The 22,464-nt window shown below is 37.9% G+C and overlaps 1 protein-coding gene and 1 long non-coding RNA gene across 7 annotated transcripts; one reads left to right on the top strand and one right to left on the bottom strand.

The window, feature by feature from the left end:
• Positions 1-285: 285 nt before the first annotated feature.
• LOC145162765 (uncharacterized) lies at positions 286-4,687 on the top strand. 6 transcript variants are annotated; one of them, XR_013739313.1, is made up of 8 exons: positions 286-704; positions 891-1,014; positions 1,229-1,284; positions 1,751-1,861; positions 1,948-2,046; positions 2,472-2,559; positions 3,731-3,791; positions 4,463-4,687. It is a non-coding gene; the product is annotated as an uncharacterized LOC145162765 (long non-coding RNA). The 6 variants fall into 6 exon arrangements; XR_013739312.1 differs by having other exon boundaries at positions 1,660-1,861; XR_013739314.1 differs by lacking the exon at positions 891-1,014.
• A 15,405-nt stretch (positions 4,688-20,092) lies between these two features.
• LOC145164310 (uncharacterized) lies at positions 20,093-22,199 on the bottom strand. The gene is made up of 2 exons (XM_079083039.1): positions 21,287-22,199; positions 20,093-21,186 (listed from the first exon to the last, which is right to left on the bottom strand). Exons 1-2 carry the CDS (start codon positions 22,197-22,199, stop codon positions 20,093-20,095), a joined length of 2,007 nt encoding a protein of 668 aa, XP_078939165.1.
• Between the last annotated feature and the right edge of the window lie 265 nt (positions 22,200-22,464).

The following is a 22,464-nucleotide window of genomic DNA, read 5'->3' as shown; positions in this document are numbered from 1 at the left end:
ATTTTTTAAAATAAAATTTCGAAATAAAGAATGAAAAAACATATTAATTGGAATTTATCAATCACATTTATTACATTTAATATTATAAGTATAAGTATTAGGTGGTTTTTTAATTTAAAAACTGAAAAAAAATCAACATGTGGATATTATTTCAAATTTATCACAAAAATGGTAAGTGTCAAAACTTATAAAACGTAGCAAAAATGAATCTTCTTTTATTATAATCGTAATCATATATAAGTATAGCTGGTGACTATCTTCTCTTCTAATAAGCCACGTGGCTTTCCCTCGTGCGCCCCCAAGCTTTTCTTCCCGCCCATTCTCTCAAAGTGGATTTCCCTAAAACGCCCTTTCTATGATTTTTACCCATTGCCATTCAATATGTTTTATATTTGCTTAAAACTCAATTCATGAAATCCGGAATTTTCTTAAATCTTTATATTGATTTTGTTCCTGATTTCCTATAATTGAAATTTCAAATTTCAAACACTGAATAAAACTCCGATTCCTTTCTTTTTGTTACACAAATCCATAAAATCAGCAATCATCAATAAATCAGCACGCTAATAGCAAAAAATCAGGATTCAATATCCAAATTTGAATCGAATTCACTATGCCTTCTGTCGACTTCGTATATACCTCGAATGCGCATTCATCTCCAACAAAGCTAGTCATCTCCTGCACATTCGTCTCTCTCATTTCAGGTAAGATTCACTCGCGGGTCTCTCATCTTAGTATGCGTCCAATCCCCTTTTCGGTCTTTTTATACTTTAAATAATTTCACTCTTATTGCTTCCTGTAGGCATGATTAACTTCTTCTAGATTAAGATAAGAACTAAATATTGTTTATTGTTGTCTATATGTCTTCAATTTTGTATTCTGATGTGCAGGATCTAAGCCGTATGAAATATGGAATATGTGGGCTTCAACATGAAATTGTGCAAAAATCATGTTCATGGAAATCTAGATTAACCACGATAATAATATATCTCCACCCGGGCTGTGTAGAATTAGGTTATTTAACATAAATTTTGGAATTTTTTTTTTGGGTTTTTTTAGTTTTCATGAACACCAACTGTTCGACAAAATGCCTCAATGACTAACATCTTTTCCATTTATTTTGTTGTTGATGGTCTATCTTTCAACGATTTTGTTGCTGGTATTCTTTTTTCTAATAGTGCATGTTCGTGTTTTCTAAAAAAGTTTGATTTATTTTACTCTGTTGCAGGGACTTAGCTGTTATCTCTTAAGCATATGCCATTATTCAATTGGCTTGGATAGCAGGTAAAAAGCCAATCGTGAAAAAAATTAATAAACAACTATTTCTTTTGTACTTCGTCTTGTGGTCCGTTGGGAGGATTCAGTGCCTTCTTGTAGTTCTTATGTGATGAGGATTTCTAATTTCAATTACGGTGTTATTGTTGAATATAATTAAATAGTTGATAAAATTTAATCTATTTGACCAACTGTTTAGAGTATATAATTAACTAATGAAACCAAACATGTTTTCAATTTCTATCTTTGTTTAGTAAAGTTGTGTGAACTTCACCAATATTTGTTTTGTTTAGATCTAGAAAGTGGTTATTGTTTTCTGTCATTTGTTTTACTCGAGTTTTATAGCAAATTTCAATATTTTGATCTGTGTTTTGGTTGAAACAGGTAAAGATCAGAAACATCTTCCAAGATTAAAGGATGGAGTCCTCATTTATGCTCCATGTTATATTACAGTTATGTCCATGATCAACTGCAGATTACACCTCCTTAGTTTCAGTTTCATGTAGTTAGTTCGGATGGTGTTGTCATTAAAGCAGCAATAAGATCCATTGACAAAACTATCATTCATTTAATCCATAAGATAAAGGTTTGTATATATCTTAGTGAATGTTAATGATGTAAATATTTCCAAATGTAGGATAATCATTTGTGTATCAATTTTGTGTGGGTCAGAACTTGCAAGGAGATTAGAACCAGTGGAATTGGAAAGAAACAGAATGCAAGAATGTTCCAAGACAGCCAAATACAAGTTAGAAGAACATCAAATTTACGGTTTTACCCTTTTTAAAAATTGATAACTAATACCATTTTTCCCTCACATGTCTTTGCAACTTCATATTTTTTGGATCGGGTTTGAAAATGTCATATCATTTCATCGATCTAAAGCCACTTTTATCGGTCTTTTGGGAGCCAATCAAGTCAAATAATTTTGAGATTTAATAATGATTTTGGACATTTCCAAGTGCTTTCATCCAGTTATAGCATTGTACTTTTAAAGCACATTGCTATTTAGGTGTTGAAATGAGCTTATGTCAAAGTATAAATAATTAAAAATCTTATATTTATATCACAAATGACTTTTTAGTTAAAATATTTAAACAAGAATATTATAATAAAAAATATCATAAAGGGTAATCAATTTTTAATTTAATTTCTATTTTTTTATTTTCATTTTTTTCCTTATTCAAATTTTGAAGCAATGATGGGAAAAGGGACAGTATGGAGCATCGATGGGAAGACAAGGAGAACATGATACATGCGATTAAAACATTAACTATAATGATGGTATATTTCTTTTTCCTTTAAAATCATTTATTTTTGTTTCTTTTATCTTTATATTGACGTGTTTCTTTTACAATGCTTTTATAATGATGGTATATTTCTTTTTTCCTTTAATGATGGTATATTTCTTTTTCCTTTAAAATCATTTATATGGATTCTAAAAAGAGATTGTAAACATTTTATAAAATGGTGCTAAATCCTTTTCCCCCACGTTCTTATTTTCCTTTGGTATATATTTGCTATGTTTATAAGAACTTTGATTCATTCACAATTTATGGTCTTCTTTTGTTGACTCGTGCCGAGATGCTCTTGATGCTTTGGTACTTTTACGTTATACATGGTTTTTTTTAGAATGGTTGTTCTGATTATTCATTATGTCAAAATTGTATACAGGGTTTTTTTTGACAGATTTTTCCACGTTAGGGGCTGTTTTGGTACTTTTCAGGAAATTGAAACAAGGGGCTGTTTTTGTCGAATTCTGTAACTTAGTGGCCTATTTATTACATTTATTTTATAAGTTAGAATGGTTGTTCTGACAATTCTTATGCATTTCAAACAGATGCTATTTTTGGCTTTTTTTACTAAGTTATGGGGCTGTTTTGACATTTTTTCTAACTTATGGGGCTGTTGTCAATCGGAAAAATAACTACAGTAATAGAACACATTTTTTAGAGCATGTTTTATTTATTTATTTATTTTTATTTTGGTTCTCGGTTATTATAAGCTACCATTATATTGGTTATCAATAGAAATGTCTTGGTCATGGTTTTGAACACCGTGTTTCAAGTGAGGAAAATGTCATTGTTTTTTCTTTTATCCGTCCAAACAAAAAAACATATTGTAATTCCAATTTTACCCTTCTTCCTTAGAAAACTGTATAAAATTAGCGTTCCTATAATTGATATTTTACAAATGACCATTTTGTCCTTGGACTAAAATTGTAAAAAGAAAAATACTATACGTATCAAATTTCTAAATTTTTCATATTTTTTGTTTTAAAACATATTATATGATATCATTATTGATCCTCAAGTTATCTTGCTATTTCATACATATCTTTTTGATCATATGTGAGTTGAAGTCTTCTGATACTGCTTATTTTCATTGAACATTTATATATTTTAACTAACAAATTTTACTTATTACAAGCTTACATTGGGTCGACAACATGCAGGGTTGGAGCTATAGATGCAAAAAAAGTGTTGCAATGATGGAATTATGTATGAAAGAAAAGGGTACTTTTCTCCTCCAATTCGTTATTTTATAAGGGTTAAACCAAAAAATAGCAACATACTTTAATCTGTTTGATTTTTGTAACATCTGAGTTTGTTTGTTCGATCTTCCTTAAGAACTATTGCTTACCTAAAGCTTTCCAAATAATTAAATAGGTTTGGACCGAATGTTACTTTTATGTTTTACTCGTGTCATAGATAATTTAAAATAGCAACTTACTTTCAATGATTTATTACATTTAAATTAACACTCGTGGGTTCTACGGGTTTTAACCTAGTTATTATATATAACTAAATTTTTTTTATTTTGTTATCTAATGACCTTACATGTTTATGTGAGGACTTTAGGTGGATTCAAAAACAAAGAGTACTTCATGGCCATTATTTTTGGTCATTAAGTGTCCATGCATGACTATTATTTTTGGTTATTAAGTCTCCATTGTCGTGACAATTATTTTTAGTCACTTATACTTACTAGGTTATTAGAAAAAGGAACTTTAATTTTTTATTATATGTTTTAGTAACGAGTAAATGACAACCAAATAGCATTCGTTATTAAATTTGTAGCATTTCAAAATTCAATGACGACTTAATATACAGGGACTAAATGACGTTATTAGTAGATTTTGGGTCTTCACGAAAAAACTAGTCACTAACAATGTTTTTTCTTGTAGTGATTCTTTCTCAATGTAAAGCATCATCACTGTTATAAATTAGTTCTGATCTGTAGTGGCCAGTTTCATGGGCAAAAAGTATGTGCTGGATCTTTTAACAAGAAATCAAAATAGTACTACTTTGAGAGTTGCAGCCAAATCTTTTAATGTATACACTTGTATGTAATTAATGTTTTCTGTTAATTCAGTTGATCATATCTATCAAGATAGTTCCTTTCATTTTCATTTGATTATGAGTAGGTGTCTAACACGTTGTCTATTATGCTTAATGGCTCATAATCGTCTAAATTATTTGAATACTTTGTAGAAAAAAGTGCAAGCCAAGTGAGTGATAGAAGCGTTGTGTTTAGCATTAATTCTTCTTGGTCCAACAGTTAAGATGATGAAATGCAAGTGAATGTCTTTAAATAAATTTTGCATTAGCTGACACACGTATTTGTTTCATTGTTTTATGAACTAAATATGTTCACAACAAATAAATGTTACCTTTAGCAAGGACAACAGTTGATGCCTCATATCGTTGCTAATACCTTTTGCGACGACAAGTCGTCGCAAAAGGGTCGCCGCTATTAACTCGTAGCTAATACTCAATAATCGTCGCAATTAGTGTCGTCTCTAATAATCGGCGTCGCTAAAAGCCTTATTCGTCACTATTAGTGCCGTCTCTATTAATGTTCCAGCCACCGATCAGAGTTTTTTCGGCCAAAGTTTTCGGAGGCACCTGTCGTCGCAATTGGTATGTTTCGTCGCAAAGTTGTCGCCGCTAATTTTTTTTTTAATACAATTTATATATGATATTAGTTTATATATTATAAAATGCATAATGTACAATAAATCATAATCTACAACTCTGCATCACATAAAACAAAATATACCACATTACATAAAACATCAAATATACCACATTACAAAAACGATTTGATAAACAAGAAATTCTAGTCGATCTAGTCCATAAATTATCTAATAAATCCATAATAATATCATCTATAACATAAAAAAAGAAATACTAGTCATCTTTCCCATCGTTGTTGTCCACATTGTTGACTTGGTTCTTAAACCAGCATATAATATCTCCAATTGTCGTCACAAACGCGGGGTTTTGGATAAAAGCGTTGACATTCACATCCTACAAAGTAAGTATATAAGTTAAAATATCAAACTAAAAAAATTTATTATTACTTAACAATTAAGTCACAAAAACATTAAATCATTAACAATTTAACAAACTATTAAACCACCAAATCAATTAAGTCCTTAACAATTTAACAAACTATCAAACTACCAAATCAATTAAGTCTTTAACAATTTAACAAAGTACCAAACTACCAAATTCATAACAAATGAATTAACAACTAAACAAATAAACAAAATATCAAACTACCAAAATTTAATATAAATGCATCAAGTTTATAACAATATAGTAAAGTACCAAGCTACCAATTTTTTTAAGAGTTGAATAAGTACTTGAGTTGGTTGTGGTGCTTGTGACTGTGACTACCACTGAGAGGGAGCACTTGAACCCGTTGTAGAAGGAATTTTAGGGATGATGCCTTTCGCATGTCCCTTTCGAGCACCTAACACCTCCTCAAATATTCTTACCCCATCAATAGAGTTCGGATCACCACTAGAGTCGGTTATGTGTTGAGTTTGTAAAGCAATCTCACTAACTAAAGCATTATCTATTTCATGAAGATTGTCAATATACTTCAAAACTAAAAAAAGCAACAATCTACTTCATTTTTAAGTAATAATAACTTACAAACTGATCTTCGACTAACGAGTCAACGAACTCCCATTGTTTATTCACATGCCCACGGTGAAATGTTTCAAGTCTATTCATTTTTTTTATATGTTATACTTGAATAAACATTAAAAAAAAATGTTATAACTGATTAAACATTATGTAACTTACTTTCTTGAAACAAGCAATACCGTAATTGCACGTCCCTCCATGATTCTTAACCACTTGCTTCTTCCGACATTATGTGTTTTCACTGGATCATTTTTTATGCTTATCCGTTAAGAAGTGGTCAACAATAATGCTCCAATGCTGCAGATTCGTACCTATGGGGGGTCGAGCCCTTGTTTCCTTCACATCCCCTTGCAAATCAAAAAAACGAGTTTTTGCATTATATTTGCAGCTTGTATACCACGCACATATCCGACTGTTCAGTGATGCCCAAAAAATTGAAGCCATGGGATCATTTGAAATCTATTGAAAAGCAAACCATGTCTAAAAAAAATAGAGAAGTTAAAAATAAATCAAAATTAAACATATTAAATATAACTTTATAATTAATTTACCGAAAGATACTGGAACATATCATTCCTTTCGGCCTCAGAAACTTCTTTCTAAGCGTTCAAATCCAATGCGATGTCACGCCACATATAATTCCCCACCTCCCGAATGAAGCATTCATATACTTCCTAAATCGGCGTGTAAGTATTGATGTCAAATACTATCTTTAGAAGCCACCTTCCATTTGCTTCAAATAACTTATATATCTTTTTGTTTACTGACATGCCTCTTCGTTTTGGAGGTATAGCGGTATAAAAAATATTAGCCACGATACTTATATATATATATATATATATATATATATATATATATATATATATATATATATATATATATATATATATATGAAATACAATGAATCAGAATAATTGTCAATATACCATAAGTGTGGTGATCACTAAAACCTCCACCGAATGGATGTGGTGGCTCGTCAACACCATCACCTCATTGGCCCATCACAACAGCCATAAGATAGAGCAATGCAATTCAAAAAAATGACAACCTGAAAAATTATAACACAATATGAATATATATATATATATATATATATATATATATATATATATATACACACACACACACAATATAATATGATTACAACAAATACAAATCTTATTTTACAAGTCAAATGTAAAGATTTTTTTTATCATTCTCGTCCTTAGACAATTCACTGTCTGATGATACATCACTATCATAATCGGGATCCTCCTTATCATAATCGGTCTCACACTCAGACATATTATTGATAATACCCGTTAGCGCACCAACTTCAATATCATCTTCAACCGATTGGGAATTATGAAATTACTGGCCAAAGTCGACTGAAAGAGTGAAATTAGAAGAAGCATTACTAAGAACGACATTGATTGAATCGTTGTCGATATTTCCAATGGGATCATGGTCGAAATCGTTCATCAGTAGATCCCAAATTCTTCTATGATTAACATTTTCAACAACCCACCGCTGGTTGTTATTTTCATCACTTCGAGAAGGTTATCGGATGTAAAACCCTTGTTTGGATTGCGTAGCAAATATGAGTTCATCTTCACTGTTCAATTCGCATTGTGGATCAATACTTGTAAAACCCTTATTTGGTCGGCATAGCAAATATGAGTTGATCATCACTGCTCAATTCGCGTTGTGGGTCGATACTTGTAAAATTATTATCAGATTTAACTCATGCAGTATCAAACCACTTGTAACGAAAAAGTATAATGGAATAATTATGAGGATAATACATCTTGATAATCATTTTTAGTTGACTATAATATTCCTGCTTATTCTCTCCCTCAGTTAGAACCGCCAAGTTTTGTGTTGATTGTTGGGCGTCACACATAAGTTTCATAAACCTAACACCATTCACTATGCAAGCGTAGTAAGTAAAGACATTTACATGCGCACCAATTGAAAGAGCTGATAACTCCTTTTCAAATTTTGGAGATTTTTGTTTTTCCATATCATAGACCTTGTGAAGGAGCCATTTAGGGAATTCGATTTTTTAATCGCTTTCAAGATGTAATGATTTAAGTTCACTACATTGATGAAAAAAAGATAAATTTAGTAAAAAAGGAGAAACTAAAAACAGAAAATGATTTAAAAGATAAGAACACTTACACAATATATTGTTTGACTTCGTCACAACTATCAAGCACAAACCATTCTAAATGTTTTTTCTCTTTTAGATTGAGATTTTTCGTTTTCATTGCGCTAGCCAGTTGACATTTAGACATAAACACCCATAACGTTGTTTATTCTATGACAGCATCGTTGTTTCTTTCGGGTCGATTGAATAGAGTCTCGAAATCTTCAAGGTACATCAAAAAAATATAATGCTTCTTCAGCGACATAACCCTCATCTATAGAACCTTCCGGCCTCGCCTTGTTTCTAAAATAATTTTTTAGTTTTTTCATATACCTTTCGAAGGGATACATCCATCTCATACATACCGGGCCTCCGCAAATAGCTTCATTAGGTAAATGTAAAACGAAATGAAGCATAATGTCAAAAAAGAAACGCAGGAGGATAGATCACTTCTAATTTGCACAATATTTTAATAATGGTTGCCTTCACTTATTTCATATCCTTCATTAATAGTGTTGTCGAGAAAGTTGCTTCAAAAACATACAAAGCTCTACTATTGGAGTATAAGTGTAACATCGTGTTTCGGATCGTCTGTGATTAGGGTTCGTAGGCTGCAACCTGTGCTTGAGGAAGCCTCGGGGCTGCGACGAGTTGCTAGAAGCGTAGGGCTTCTCGCCACCTTTCCAGGGATATAAGGTTCGTTGGAAACGGACTTGTAACGAAGAAGCTATGATAGTTTAAAGTTTTGGCAAGTTTAGTCCTCATGGTGAAATGTGTGGCAATTGAGTACGTGGGGCGTAATTATGTGTACGCTCGGCATACTCATGTGCGTGGAAGGAACGCGAAGGCCACCTAGTATGCTGGGCGTACTAGAGGGTACGTTGGACGTACTAGGTCTAGGAAGAAACCCTAATATTTTGGAGTGTCCCTATTTAAGGAACATTATGTCTTCATATCCAACCACCATTTCCAAACCTCAACCGTCTCAAAACCCTAATTTCCTTCCCTTGAGCTTAAGTAACCATTTGTGAGCTTCTATGTGTTCTTGTGGGATTCTTTGAATGAAGAAGGAGTATTGAAGAGAATGGAGTTGGAGTCCAGGCTTTGGATCTGAGCTTTTCTGTGGTTGGTGCATCATTTGAAGGTATAAAGCTCATAACTTTCTCATCCTTTTTGATTCGTGCATAATATGGACCATTTTAGGGTTTTTGGTCCCAAAGCTTGAAGCTTTATGAGTTGTTGAACTCCAGAGCCTAATATATGTCCCTTTGAGTGTTTTTAATGGAGTGGATTCATAAAAATGGAGTCTTGGACGTCAAAACCACCCCATGCATGAGATATCAGCATTTTTAGGAATAAAGAGTGAGAGTTTTTGTGTTTGGGATTTCCTCAGCCATGCAAAGGCTTAAAGTCATGAACTTTATGGAGTATGATCCTTTAGGGAGTCCAGATCTGAGAGTATAGCTATGGTCTTAACGACTTAAGATCAAGAGAGTGGATTAAGAAAAACTGGGCATACGCCCAGCGTAATTCCAGTACGCCCCGCGTACTGATCTAGTGTCCCCGATCAGGATTCGCGTGTACGCTTGTGTACGCTGAGCGTACCAAGGAAGGTACGCCCCGCGTAACCTTGATGTGGGCTTTTTGGGCTAAATCTCTTATTGGGCCTTAAGTGTTGGGCCTGGATTTTGGGCTTGCTGTATTAGAGATTTTGGATCAGAGGAATATGTATATGTCTTGGGCCTTTGTGTTGGACTTGTCACTTGGACTTAAGTTTTAGAGTTGGGCCTTGGGAGAGCCCATTTAGTATTGGGCCTTGGTGGACCCAATGAGCTTGAGTTAATTGTGGGCCGGGTAGTGAACTATCTTTAGACCTAATGAGTGAGGTTTGGTCTTAGATCTTAATTGGGTAATTGTGGGTTTTGGTTCAGTGATTAGAGGCCGGCGTGCAGCAGCAGCATCTTTAGGAGCTGGTCATCATCCGAGGTGAGTTTTCTCACTATACTTACCTAGAGTGGTAACCTTTGTGTTACCGGAGGGTCTTATGCGCTTATATTGATTATTGTGATATCCTGCATTATTTCTTTGTGATTTATGTTGTGTATTATTTCGGTGCCTTATTGAGTTAGGACCGTAGGGTCCAAACCGAGTTGTGAGACCGGAGGCTCTTCATTGAGATACCGGACTGGAGGGTCCACCCGAGTTGTGGGACTGGAGGGTCCCACTGAGACACATTGACTGGAGGGTCTTAATTGAGATTGTATCCATGAGAGGCTAATGAGAAATGTGTGGTATTTTGGGGAACTCACTAAGCTTCGTGCTTACCGTGTTATGTGATATGTGTTTCAGGTACTTCTCAGGATCACGGGAAGGCGCCGGCTTGATTGTACACACACACACGAGATGGAGTTATGTTTTTGAGGATCCTGGATTTTATTTAACAATTTGATCATGTATTTTGGATAATTTGACAATTGGGGATTTTTGTTAAATGTGTTGATGAGATTTATGTGAATTTAAAATGAATTTTTTTTTTGAAAATTGACGGTGTTACAAGTTAGTATCATAGCCTTGGTTTGAGGGATTCGGATGTACCTTCGGGTATGTCTGGACTCAAACTGAGGATTTGAGAAATAATTTTCAAAAGAAATAATTTTTCTAAAATGAGAAAGAGTTTTAAGAGAAAACGAGTTGGAGCAGTGTGTACAATCAGCCAGAGCCCGAACGGCAATTTCCCAAAATACCGTTACTTATTTGTATTATGAGATATTAGTGATGCATGCTAGAGGATAGGCTAGGTATTTCATATTTTAGGGCTAAAGTTGCCTTATTTGTGATGCCTTAGCCTAGGAGTTGTTGCTATCTGTTATGTGCCTTGAGTATGTGCTGAGTAAGAGTATCTAGCAGGAATCTTTAGAGAGAGAGCTTCGAGTAGTGGAGTAATCTAGGAGAGATACCTAGATGTGCTTTTATGGAATCTACTAAAAGGGTAGTTAGATACCACGAGGGGTAGGGTTGCCTGAGTCGGCGATGCCTTTTGAGTTGTAGATAAAGCGAGAGGAGTTATATGCCAAAGTGGTTCTATGTGCTGGTGGAGGTTATTTGATGCCCGAATGTTGCTTGCTTCATGATTTGTGGAACTCTTGATGATGGGAGTCGGCTACTAAGTGAATATGACGATATTCAGGAGGTAGATGGTTGGCATCATAAGGAGTTCTTCAACAGCTGATAGCAGAGAAGTGTAAGGACCTAGGAAGAGCCTAGGGAGATACCTTAGTCAGGTGAGTACGCTGATAGAGGAGAGTATTCACTGGAGAGCAACCATGTGTAACGAGATTGGTGATCGAGAAGGTTGAGCAGCTACTTAGGAAATTTGGGACGACCGTGTGGAAAGTATGGGTAGATGTGGCAGGTAGTATGGGCACGTACTACTGAAAGAATAGGACCCATACTCGAAGCAGGGAGAATCCCAGAGGTTCTAAATAACAGGTTAATGGGGGGAGCTAACATGGTTCGAGTACCATGATTCGTAGCAGAGTGTATTTTCATCTTTACCACTTATTCGACGATGGGTGTTCTGATTGAGAAAGGATATGGTAAACTGTGGGGCCAAAGGGCCATGTCGATTGAGCTCCGATAAAGTGTACCTTGTGAGGGAATTGAGTTTAGATCCCGAGGAGTTGACTGGTGGGCTGCCAGTTGGAGTCGCGGGACTGGAGGAAAAGTGGAGGTGATACGCGGAGGAGGATTGCGGTCTGGGTTGAGTGATCGACCGAAGGTTGAAGATGTCACATCCTATGACGAATTACGCTATTTCTTCTTCTCGGGTGGAGCGAATGAGGTAACGAGCTTCCAGTTCCAGAGTTTGGAGGTAACCCCGAGGGGTAGCACATATAGTTGCGATATTTTCACCAGAGTAATTGTGGTATGTTTGCTGCGAGGTATTTCTTATACCGTGAAAGAGTTATTAGTGGGGACTGAGATAGATGAGGACAAGGAGATGCCTTAGTCGAGTCAGGCATACTTTTAGCAGTAGTTTCAGGTGATCAAGAGGGGTATACTGGGGCGGCGGCCCTCGTTGTCCACAATGTGTATCGACTGTGAGAGTGAGGTCTTTGTTTTTATGATGATCCACGCGATGGAGTGTTGATCGAGGGGTCGGAGACGCGGCGTGTGACTAGTTAAGTACAGTTGTGGTATCCAGCGGTGTGTCGGTATGAGATTTCGGGATGACTAGAGGCAATCACGTTGGCACGGTTCCGAGGATTTCATTTGAGATTCGGGACATTTGGAGTTGCTTGGTCTCTATCGGGAAGATCATCGAGTGTTACGTTGTAGGATCCCAAGAGTCAAGTGTGATGTACCTGGTGAAACAGTCTATGGAGTAGACTATTGGTATGCCAATTGGTGATGGTTCGAACCCTGAGTGGGGGAGAACTGGGTATTCTACTGAGAGGATCAGCGATCTGTTCAAGGGCGGTTAGAGAACTGGTTATTGAGATTTGCGGTGCGGACACATGAAGACTTGGGTTATTGGTGGATGAGGCAAGGTGCAGAGTGGGATGATGCTTTTTATACGTGTTCAGGAAAGGATGAGTGTATCCACAGCGAGTAGCCATTGGTCAGAGATCTTATTGTGGTTAGGAACCCTTCGAGTTCGTAGTGGATGAGTTCGAGGCGGTTGGCTCGTTGAGGACCAGTTTCGACTATTGAGAATTTCTAGTTCGATGTAGGGGTTGTTATATGCATTCCAGGAAGGGCAGCAATTGTTTGGCAACAACTACAGAGTCATTGTGAGTATTCTCGCATGGGTTTTGAGCAGAAGGGGATGGGGTTTCGGATTGTCATCAACGTGTTCTTGTACATTGACGATTCCTCCGTGTTTCAAGTTGTGAGTTGTAGTGTTTCGAGGTTGCGAGTGGAAGATCAGCGGTCGAGGTACGACATTGTGAGATTCTAAGAGGGTGCATTGCAGTATCCGAGTATGATGACGTGAGTGGAAGATCAGTGTATGAGACAAGACATCGTGAGATTTTGTGATGGTGTACCGGGGTATCTGGGTATGACACCCTAAATTTTTGGATTATTTTGAGATTTGAGGTTATGAGATGGCAAGTGGAGTATCGAGTGGCTATTATTCCAGTGGGAACCGTTCAGCTAATTGTCATCGGACGGGACTATCCAAATGTGAATTGTAGCAGGAGAGAGTGTCTTGTTGCGGAAATTGTCGTTAGGAGTACAGATGCTTAATCTGGGTGGGTGTGTGTACCTATCTATGGTTAGACCACGGAGCATGAGCTAGTGGACTCAGTATGGTGATGACTTGAGGATGAGGATGTGGGGTGATAAGAGAGTGAACAGATCCGAGTGGGAGTAATCACTTAGGACTGTCAGGGGAGACCGTGGAGAGAGCCCATGGAGAGTAAGAGAGAGTATCGTATGATTACGGGGAGCCGTAACATACATGAGTCAGAGAGAGAGTATCGTATGATTACGGGAAGCCGTAACATACATGAGTTAGAGAGAGAGTATTGTATGGTTACGGGGAGCCGTAACATACATGAGTCAGAGAGATAGTATCGTATGATTACGGGGAGCCGTAACATTCATGAGTCAGAGAGAGAGTATCGTATGATTACGGGAAGCCGTAACATACGTGAGTCAGAGAGAGAGAGAGAGAGAGAGTATTGTAAGACTGCGGGAAGCCGTAGCATTCGCGAGGCAATGAAAGAGTGTCATAGGACTACGGGGAGCCGTAGCACTTGTTAGTCAGTGGGAGAGTGTTGTATAACTGCGGGGAGACGCAGCCTTACTAATCAGGGTATGACGCAGAGGGGCGCTTAGGCCTGGGTAGCCTTGCCAAATGAATCTGTGGGAACCTGGTGGCTGAACCAGGGGCGAGAATGGGGTCTCAGCAATGGTCGAAACCTGTTGTGTTTTGAGTTAGAGAGAGATTGTCGCCAGTTGGAAGGATCGAGGTGTAATGCATGCGTATATGCGTGGAACATGGGGCATGAGTTGAGTACTGGGTTGGGACGAGTGGTTCCAAATCTGTGTCGGACCAGATTCTGTTGGGTGAGTTTGGCTCTATCTGTGAGGAGAACGAGCAGGTGGGGATTTCGGGTGGATTACATTATGAGAGGGGTGTGTTTCCCATTTGATGTTTTAGACTTGGGTGGACCTGCTCATTGGCTTGGGAAGAACCACGACACACACGAGGTAACATGTGGTAAACGACCGAGGTCGTGTGTGGGGGTGCGATTTCAAATCGGGTGTAGAAATCGCTTAGGGTAAGGCGAGCTTCGTGATTGTGGAGTTCAATGTGATTGGATGAGTGAGCTCGGTTGAATAGGACTCCTGTGAAGTCCTATTTCTGAATGGGCTAGGGTAGCCTCGAAGATTCAACTGTTGGGTCGGGAGTCGATCTTGTAATCGGATTTGGTGTCTAGCATTGAGAGGCAGCTGGAGTTATGTTTCCGGCTATCAGTGGATAGTTCGGTCAGGCATGGACGTTGATTTTGGGGTCGGAGCTGAATTATCCTGGGGTCGGCAGTGAAATGGTTCTGTCTGACGAGAGGTCGGACCTAGAGTAGAGTTTCGATTCCCATGTGGGTTGGCAGGTCTTCATTTAGTGTTGATGACCGAGTATTGAGGTTCACTTTTCAGATGGGTTCTGATAGCATTATCGGAGGTTGGTCATTGGTGTGAGATGACACCGTTCTTTGGGCTTCAATCGGAGTCGACTGGTGTGTCGGGCAGGAGTGTTCAGCAGCTAATTATGGTTAACGACTTGTTCCATCAGTCGCGACGACTAATCAGAGTTGGAGATGTTTTATCGAGTCTGTTATTCGATGAGCGAATGACATGGGAATATACCGAATGGGCGGTCAGTCGGGGAGACATACCACTACAGATTCCAAGTGTTGGAGAGGCAGAGTGGGCTCTGCAACAGTGAAGGGTTCGTTCTTCTTCGAGTTGGAGGGTTCAGTTGATTTCGGTTGTCTTGGGGAGATCGGTTATGTTCTGAATAATCCGTTGCGCTTCTTGGGCTAATTGTTGGGATCTGGGTAATGATAAGGAGCGATTTCGAGGGCGAAATCTAATTCAAGTGGGGGAGAATTGTAACATCCTGTTTCGGATCCGTGATTTAGGATTCATGGGCTGCAACCCGGGCTTAAGGAAGCTCGGGGCTGCGACGAGTTGCTAGAAGCGTAGGGCTTCTCGCCACTTTTCCAGGGATATAAGGTTCGTTGGAAACGGACTTGTAACGAAGAAGCTACGATAGTTTGAAGTTTTGGCAAGTTTAGTCCTCATGGTGAAATGTTTGGCAATTGAGTACGCGGGACGTAATTATGTGTACGCTCGGCGTACTCATGTGTGTGGAAAGAACACGAAGGCCACCTAGTACGTTGGGTGTACCAGAGGGTACGCTGGGCGTACTAGGTCCAGGAAGAAACCCTAATATTTTGGAGTGTCCCTATTTAAGGAACATTATGTCTTCATATCCAACCACCATTTCCAGACCTCAACCCTCTCAAAACCCTAATTTCCTTCCCTTGAGCTTGAGTAACCATTTGTGAGCTTCTATGTGTTCTTGTGGGATTCTTTGAATGAAGAAGGAGTATTGAAGAGAATGGAGTTGGAGTTCAGGCTTTGGATCTGAGCTTTTCTATGGTTGGAGCATCATTTGAAGGTATAAAGCTCAGAGCTTTCTCATCCTTTTTGATTCGTGCATAATATGGACCATTTTAGGGTTTTTGGTCCCAAAGCTTGAAGCTTTATGAGTTGTTAAACTCCAGAGCGTAATATCTGTCCCTTTGAGTGTTTTTAATGGAGTGGATTCATAAAAATGGAGTCTTGGACGTCAAAACCACCCCATGCATGAGATATGAGCATTTTTGGGAATAAAGAGTGAGATTTTTTGTGTTTGGGACTTCCTCAGACATGCAAAGGCTTAAAGTCATGAACTTTATGGAGTATTAGCCTTTAGAGAGTCCAGATCTGAGAGTATAACTATGGTCTTAACGGGTTAAGACCAAGAGAGTGGATTAAGCAAAATTGGGCGTACACCCAGCGTAATTCCAGTACGCCCCGCGTACCGATCTAGTGTCCCCGATCAGGATTCGCATGTACGATTGTGTACGCTGAGCGTACCAAGGGAGGTACGCCCCGCGTAACCTTGCTGTGGGCTTTTTGGGCTAAATCTCTTATTGGGCCTTAAGTGTTGGGCCTGGATTTTGGGCTTGCTGTATTAGAGATTTTGGATCAGAGGAATATGTATATGTCTTGGGCCTTTGTGTTGGACTTGTCACTTGGACTTAAGTTTTAGAGTTGGGCCTTGGGATAGCCCATTTAGTATTGGGCCTTGGTGGACCCAATGAGCTTGAGTTAATTGTGGGTCGGGTAGTGAACTATCTTTAGACCTAATGAGTGAGGTTTGGTCTTAGATCTTAATTGGGTGATTGTGGGTTTTGGTTCAATGATTAGAGGCCGGTGTGCAGCAGCAGCATCTTTAGAAGCTGGTCATCATCCGAGGTGAGTCTTCTCACTATACTTACCTAGAGTGGTAACCTTTGTGTGACTGGAGGGTCTTATGTGCTTATATTGAGTATTGTGATATCCTGCATTATTTCTTTGTGATTTATGTTGTGTGACCGGAGGGTCTTCACTGAGATACCGGACTGGAGGGTCCACCCGAGTTGTGGGACTGGAGGGTCCCACTGAGACACATTGACCGGAGGGTCTTAAGTGAGATTGTAGCCATGAGAGGCTAATGAGAAATGTGAGGTATTTTGGGGAACTCACTAAGGTTCGTGCTTACCGTGTTATGTGATATGTGTTTCAGGTACTTCTCAGGATCGCGGGAAGGCGCCGGCTTAATTGTACACACACATGGGATGGAGCTATGTTTTTGAGGATCTTGGATTTTATTAACAATTTGATCGTGTGTTTTGGATAATTTGACAATTGGGGATTTTTGTTAAATGTGTTGATGAGATTTATGTGAATTTAAAATGAAAAAAACTTATTTGAAAATTTACGGTGTTATAATAAGTATCTTTAGCCAAAAGCCCTTTAACTCCAATGGGTATCAAACGTTGCATAAGAATGTTATAATCATGAGATTTTAGCACAATAATGTTAGTATTGTTTTCATTCACTTTTTTACATATGTTAGAACCAAACCCATCTGACAGTTTAACATCTCTTATAAATTAACAAAAATGAATGCAATCAGTTTTCGTGAACGAGTAAGATGGATGGGGTTTAAGGAACTTGTTTCCACTCTTTTTCAACCATTAAGTTTTCGGAATGTTGGGCTTTATCAAGTCCGCCCGAGCATTTGATGTGTCTTTAGACTTATCATTCATCAAAGAAGTACCCAAAAGACTCACCCATATTTTTTCAATATGCATAATATCGAAGTTATGCTTCAGCTCCAGAGAAGACCAATACTCAAGATCAAAGAATATGCTCTTTTTAGACCATTTCAAATTGAAATCCTCACGACCTCTCTTAATACCAGCTCGTTGAGCATCTACTTTACCCGGAGGACGAGACAAAAGACGATCGTGTTGCGCTTGTATTTCTTCCTCACTAAAGTGTCTTAGAGGGGCTCTTGTCTCGAGTTGGCCTTTATAGTGCAAAAGTTTTTCTCCGTGGATGGTAAGAATCTAAGAATCGGCGATGACCAACATATACGACTTTATTTAATACTCGGTATGAAGGAGTATCTTCATTGCAAGTCGGACAAGCTTTGTACCCTTGTTCTCTACAACCTGATAAACTATTACGAGCTGGAAAATCGTTTATTGTCCATAACAACACCGCTTTCATATTGAAAAATGTACATGTCGTTGTGTCTTTAGTATGTACGCCACAACTCCACAAATGCTTCAGCACATCCACCAACGGCCTATGAAACACATCAAAGTCCTTCCCGGGTGCCTTGGGGCCGAGAATTAACAAGGTCAACATGAAGGAGGACTCTTTCATGCATACCCATGGTGGAAGATTGTAAGTACTGAGTATGACGGGCCACATGCTATAAGGATTACACATGTTACCAAATGGATTAAAACCATCAACAACAAGCCCTAAGTGTACGTTTTGGGGTTCCCTCGAGAAATTAGGATACTTCATATAAAATTTTTGCCATGAAGTACCGTTAACGAGATGAAGCATCGTACCATCTTCTGATCGTCCGGTACTGTGTCAAATCATATCTTCAGTTGTGTGTTTGGAACAATACAAATTTTGTAGTCTGGGGGTCACGGGAAAGTATCGTAACACCTTGTGAGCCACCTTTTTACCATTTGCATTTTCCTCAACCCGCCGAATCTCATTACGAATTGGACACTTTTGCAACAATTTGTGTTCTTTCCAAAAAAGAAAGCAATCGTTTTTACATACGTGTATCGACTCATAACCCAAGCCAATCCTTTTAAGTCTATTTGTTGATCACTTTGATATGCATCAGCTTTGCTAAAAAGTCAAGGGACGAAACGAAGTACATCCATGATATAATTTTAATTGGACTTCCTCTAACAACTTTTGAAATCCATTATCGACACTGCTACCTTCTATATCCGGGTTCCCTTTTTCGCGTTTGGTATCGTTGTCAATCAAACCACCCATAACATTAGCAATAACATTAGCCATCTTGTTATTGCGCGTTATGTCTTCTACAACCGGATGAACGGTATTTTCACCATTATACTTCCATATAATATAATGTGGACTAAAAACATGTTGAAGTATATGAAATTTCATTATGGCTAGTAGAATAAATTTATTGATATTATATTTCTTACACGGGCATCTGATTTGACCAGTGTTATCAACGTGTGGTTTGGACCTCTAGATAAAAGATTCGAGTCCTTGTTGGAACACGGTAGAGTTACGATTTTCAATAGTAGTCCAGGTTTTATCAGTAGACATGTTGCAACTGAAACATAAGTTAGGTTTTAGTGTTTACTCTAAAAGAACTAAAACTTGTATTGAATATTTATAAGGATAGAATAACCGCTCAACCAAATAGAGTATTCAAAAGGTTAGGATTCTAAACTCACTTTTTGAATATCTTACCTCATATGTGAATTTGTATTACATGATTAACATTTGAAGAAAAATTCGGCAGCATTTCCCCTTAGCTCCCAAGTATATATATAAATATATACCCGATGAGAAAAGAGAAAATAACAACCAAAAATTTCTTAAACAATCAATCATATAATACGCATTCACATCCTAAATGAGATAAAATATTTAAAAATCAGTCCCAAAACGGGGACAACCTGAAATTAATTTCTAAATCAATATGGGCGGTTATTTGTAGGATTTCGATGATTTAAAAGGAAGAGACTTAAACTAAAACATCATTTTTTTATTATAACGACACACTTTAATTAATTAAGTTATTAAATTACAATTTAATAAATTTACGTCTTATATTTTTTGTTTTTTTTCCGAGTATATTATAGCATTTTATTTTAAACAACTTTTTAGGATTGTAGTATATTTTTGTTATTTAAAACATCTTATTTTTTCATATTTTTATCATTTATAGCATCTTATGATAGATACTAGAAATTGAGCAGTCAAAAGTAACTATTAGATATTAAACAAGGCCAAATTCGAGAAGGCTAATCTCCATTACAACACTAGTAAATTCTAGAACGTTTCAAAGATAAAAACTACCGATAAAACAGAGACTGCTTCATTATTACAAAATGGGAAATAACTGTTCCTAAAACTTAGGATCTTTAAACTGCTCCTGTCCGTATTGACCTAGTGGGTCCACCCATAAACCGAACATAGCATTAAATTGCTCATGATCATTTGACTTGGTCAACTTCTTTCTCCTTGTGTAGACTTTGAGGTTCGTATCATTACTTCCCCCTCGGTAAAACAGCTTGTCCTCAAGACGAAAATGAGGAAATTGTTCTGCGAGTAGATCATAAGATTCCCAAGTAGCTTCTTCTAACGGGCGTTGGTCCCAAGAAACCAGTAATTCCAACACCTGTTGACCAGCTTCCTGAATCCAACGATGGTCGACAATGGCAGCTGGTTGAACATCGATTTCCCAATCTTTCGTTATCGGTAAAGGAGCGATTTCATCTGGAGAAAAAGAACCATGTGCGGGCTTAAGCATAGAAACATGGAAGACGGGCTGAATTTTTGCATCAGCGGGTAACTCTAATTCGTAGGCCACTGGACCAATAGCACGCTGAACCCGATAAGGACCAAAGAATCGAGGTGATAACTTCTTGGAATGACGTTTAGCCAAACGTTTCTGCCGATATGGTTGTAATTTCAAAAAGACATAATCCCCAGCGTGAAACATAAGTTCCCGTCGCTTGGAATTGGCTTGATTTCGCATGCGGTCCTGAGCTTTGGTAAGATTAAGACGAAGAATCTTCAGCATTTCATCACGGTCAATCAGTTGTTGCTCCAGATCAGCATTTTTGGTTTCTCCCGTTACATATGGTAAAAGAGGGGGAGGGTCACGACCATAAACGACAACAAAAGGTGTAGTACCTGGTGACGAGTGGTACCCAGTATTGTAGGAATATTCTGCCCACGCCAAATAGGAGCTCCATTTCGTCGGTTTTTCCTGAGCAAAACAGCGTAAATAGGCTTCTAAACAGCGATTAAGGACTTCGGTTTGGCCATCTGTTTGTGGGTGATAACTGGTACTCAACTGCAGTGTCGTTTGGCTTAACCGAAAAAGTTCCTGCCAAAAATTACTTAAGAAAACGACATCCCGATCGGAAACGATTGAACGAGGAAAACCATGTAAACGAATTATCTCCTTACAGAAGAGGGCAGCCACACTCTTAGCTGTGAAAGGGTGAGATAAACACATAAAATGAGCATATTTGCTTAAACGATCTACCACAACCAAAATCGTATCAAACCTGTTGGATGGTGGTAAACCCACAATAAAATCCATGTACTCGAATCTGATGGTAACCGGATCGTAAATCCAATTTTGAAAATACCATTGCTCCATATAACTCATCCAACAATTCGTCAATATTAGGAATTGGGTATTTGTCGGAAATCGTTATTTTGTTGAGGGCTCGGTAATCTACACACATTCTCCATGTGTTATCTTTTTTCTTGACCAACAAAATCGGGCTTGAAAAAGGGCTATTACTAGGCCGGATAAATCCCGCTACTAACAATTCTTCCACTTGTTTTTCAATTTCTGCCTTTTGGGAATGTGGGTAGCGGTATGGACGGATGTTAGGTGGTGTGGAATTAGGAAGTAAGGATATATAGTGGTTTTGTGAACGATTTGGGGGTAGCGATTTGGAATCTTCAAAAACCCGATTGTATTGTTGAATAACAGGTTGTAAAACATCGGGAATTTCTAAGGTGGCATTCGTTTCCATAGCCAAATACTGAAAACAAGAAGACCTTTGCGATCCCGTTGTAATACCTTGCCATTTGTAACGTTTACCATCTATATTAAAAATCATAAACATCTCCTTCCAATTCGCTTGTACTGTGTTGAGAGTCTCCAACCATTGTATACCCAAAACCAAATCCGATCCACCTAGCGAAAATGGGTAAAAATCTTGAACAATTTCCAAATCATCGAGGTGCACTTTTAGGTCCTTACAAACTTGTCCACACATGATAAAGTCTCCATTCCCAATTTGTACACCGAAAGGTGTAACGGTACGGGTATTGAGTTTCAAATCCCTTACTAACACATCTGATATGAAATTATGTGTAGAGCCCCCATCAACCAGATTAATAATCTCAGCAGAATTAAGCATACTTTGAATCTTCATGGCTCTAGGATGAGGTTTTCTAAGGATTGCGTGTAGACTAATCTCAGCCATTTCGTTAGTGTCTCCTGTCACATACTCGCCTTCTTCAATTGGTTGTTCTTCCGATTCCTCTTCTACTTCCAACAATTTGAGAGTACCAGTTGATGGTGTTACCAGCTGATGGTGTTACTGTGGAATTACTCTTGGATTCAGGCTGGACTGTTTTAGAAGGAGCCGTCCACGTTGAACCTCTCCCAAACCGGGTATGGCTAATCTTAGATTCGAATTCTAAAGCAATACTCACAGCTTTGTATACAGTTCTCGGCTTTTGAATTCG

Source organism: Lactuca virosa, chromosome 3, assembly GCF_052849685.1.
Source record: "Lactuca virosa cultivar CGN04683 chromosome 3, Lactuca_virosa_CGN04683_v6, whole genome shotgun sequence".
Lineage (NCBI taxonomy): Eukaryota > Viridiplantae > Streptophyta > Magnoliopsida > Asterales > Asteraceae > Lactuca > Lactuca virosa.
This window is presented reverse-complemented; position numbering and strand designations above follow the sequence as displayed.

Excerpts from the sequence above, each read along its gene's own strand:
- LOC145164310 (XM_079083039.1), bottom strand. The coding sequence starts at position 22,199 with ATGGCTGAGATTAGTCTACACGCAATCCTTAGAAAACCTCATCCTAGA. Across the intron at positions 21,187-21,286 it reads TCGAGTACATGGATTTTATT|CTAAGAGTGTGGCTGCCCTC; the intron begins GTGGGTTTACCA and ends ACCCTTTCACAG.